Source organism: Borostomias antarcticus (assembly GCF_949987555.1).
Source record: "Borostomias antarcticus genome assembly, chromosome: 4".
NCBI lineage: Eukaryota > Metazoa > Chordata > Actinopteri > Stomiiformes > Stomiidae > Borostomias > Borostomias antarcticus.
In genome coordinates this window covers 6,379,697-6,381,564 of record NC_140237.1, presented here as the reverse complement: position 1 = coordinate 6,381,564, position 1,868 = coordinate 6,379,697, and the positions used below count along the sequence as shown (strand labels likewise).

At 41.6% G+C, this 1,868-nt stretch overlaps 1 protein-coding gene across 1 annotated transcript; it reads left to right on the top strand.

The window, feature by feature from the left end:
• Positions 1-221: 221 nt before the first annotated feature.
• On the top strand, positions 222-1,510 carry LOC311308108 (troponin I, fast skeletal muscle-like; the record flags this gene model as incomplete). Its single annotated transcript, XM_084437044.1, has 5 exons — positions 222-293; positions 528-656; positions 840-929; positions 1,024-1,200; positions 1,430-1,510. The coding sequence occupies 5 exons, from the start codon at positions 222-224 to the stop codon at positions 1,508-1,510; spliced, it is 549 nt and encodes a 182-aa protein (XP_084293170.1).
• Positions 1,511-1,868: the final 358 nt, after the last annotated feature.

Here is a 1,868-nt window from a genome sequence, read left to right as displayed (position 1 = left end):
AATCCATGGCCTGGGACTTGTTTGTAATAACTGCATCATAACTAGCTGTTCATTTCTTTACAGACCATAGGAAGTGAAACAACCGAACAGCAAAGATGTCTGAGTAAGTAGGCTACAGGCTTATCATTAGGTACCTCTACAGTAGTTGTCTGGGTGTTTTCAATGCTTTCAAATGAATATATCCACTTCACTATACTTACATATATACAGTAGTATAGGAGATGGACCTTTTCTTCTTCTGTGATTCTCCCCACAGGAAGCGGATGACGTCGAGCCGGAGGCAGCATCTGAAGGTACAAAGCTGTCTCACAATCCACTGTTTTTAGGTTTCCATTTATCTACACTTTCTGTCATGTATTCATTCAATAGGTTCACGTTCAGTGTTCAATATATTATTTTTAAAGATATAATAATTTACAAGCAGCTCATAAAGAATCCAGTGAGGTGAAGTATCACTAATATAGAAGTGAAGTATCTGTTAAAGAGCTGTGGAGGCCGTGCTGACTCTGGGGTGTTGTGTCCCTCAGAGCCTGATCCTGCAGGTGGCTGCCAAGCTGCTGGAGGAGGAGGAGGTGGAGGCCGAGAGAGAGAAGGATCAGTACATGCAGGAGAACTGCACCCCCCTCGTCTTGACAGGATCCATGCAGGAGCTGGTGGTACTGAGTCAGCGCTCTTGTTGATTGCTTCTCACGGCGCTTTACGCCTGTATTGTGCACTTTGTGATTTTGTACAGGGTGAACAAGGATTAGGCATGATTAATAACATCTAAGAATTAATGTAATGATATTTTACATACTGTAAGTTAGGATATCAAAACATTCTGTTCTCACTCCACTCAGGATATTTGTAAGAAGCTGGCTCAGAAGATCGACAAGGTGGATGAGGAGAGGTACGATGTCGAAGCTAAGGTGGTCAAGTCAGACAAGGAGGTGAGCACAGTAGCTTTTGGTGTCCTTCTTTTGCAGTCTCGATATTGCTAAATAAAGATAAATATATACATTTGTGCTCTTGTTCTCCATCCAGATTGATGACCTGAAGCTGCAGGTTGTGGATCTAAATCGCAAGTTCAAGAAGCCAGCCCTGAAGAAGGTGCGCATGTCTGCTGATGCGATGCTCCAAGCTCTTCTGGGGTCCAAGCGCAGCAGCAGCATCGATCTGAGGGCCAACCTGAAACAGGTCAAAAAGGAGGTCAAGGAAGAGGTGGGTCTGCTTCTTGGGATAGTACCATTTATTAGGATACTTTTTCATTTTTGTATGTCAACAATAGATAGATAAAATCCCACTTTTGACACTAAATCGTTTCAGCAATTCCATCAATTGAATCTCATCTAAGACAGGTTAAGGACATAAGATATATTGTAATCATGCTACCAATCTTTAACACTCCCGTCACATGTACTCTCTTTGGTTGTGCTGCTCTTCCAACCAGGACAAAGAGGCTGTCAGTGATTGGCGCAAGAACATTGAAGAAAGAACTGACAGAAAGAAGATGTTCGAGACTGATGCTTAAATCAGATTGTGGAAACTCTTTTTTTAAATCATGTTTTGATTTTGGACTTTCAATTTTCACTCAGCAAATCTTGGTGTGTTATTTCACATGTATTATATTGTAACATAATTCACTTTTATGTGATTGAAAATGTATTTTGCAATTTCACAGTTATGATGATGTGGGCCTTAGTAGATTGATTCAGAACATGTCTTGCATGATTCACTTCTGTTTTTGTTGTCTAAAGTTGCATGATCAAAGAATGGAAGGTTTGTTAGGAACTGTATCATGACACTACGGGTTAAGGTGATCCCCCAGTGCTGACCCCGACACTGGCCACCTGGTGACCAGGACCAGTTTAGAAAACAACAGGTGGCCG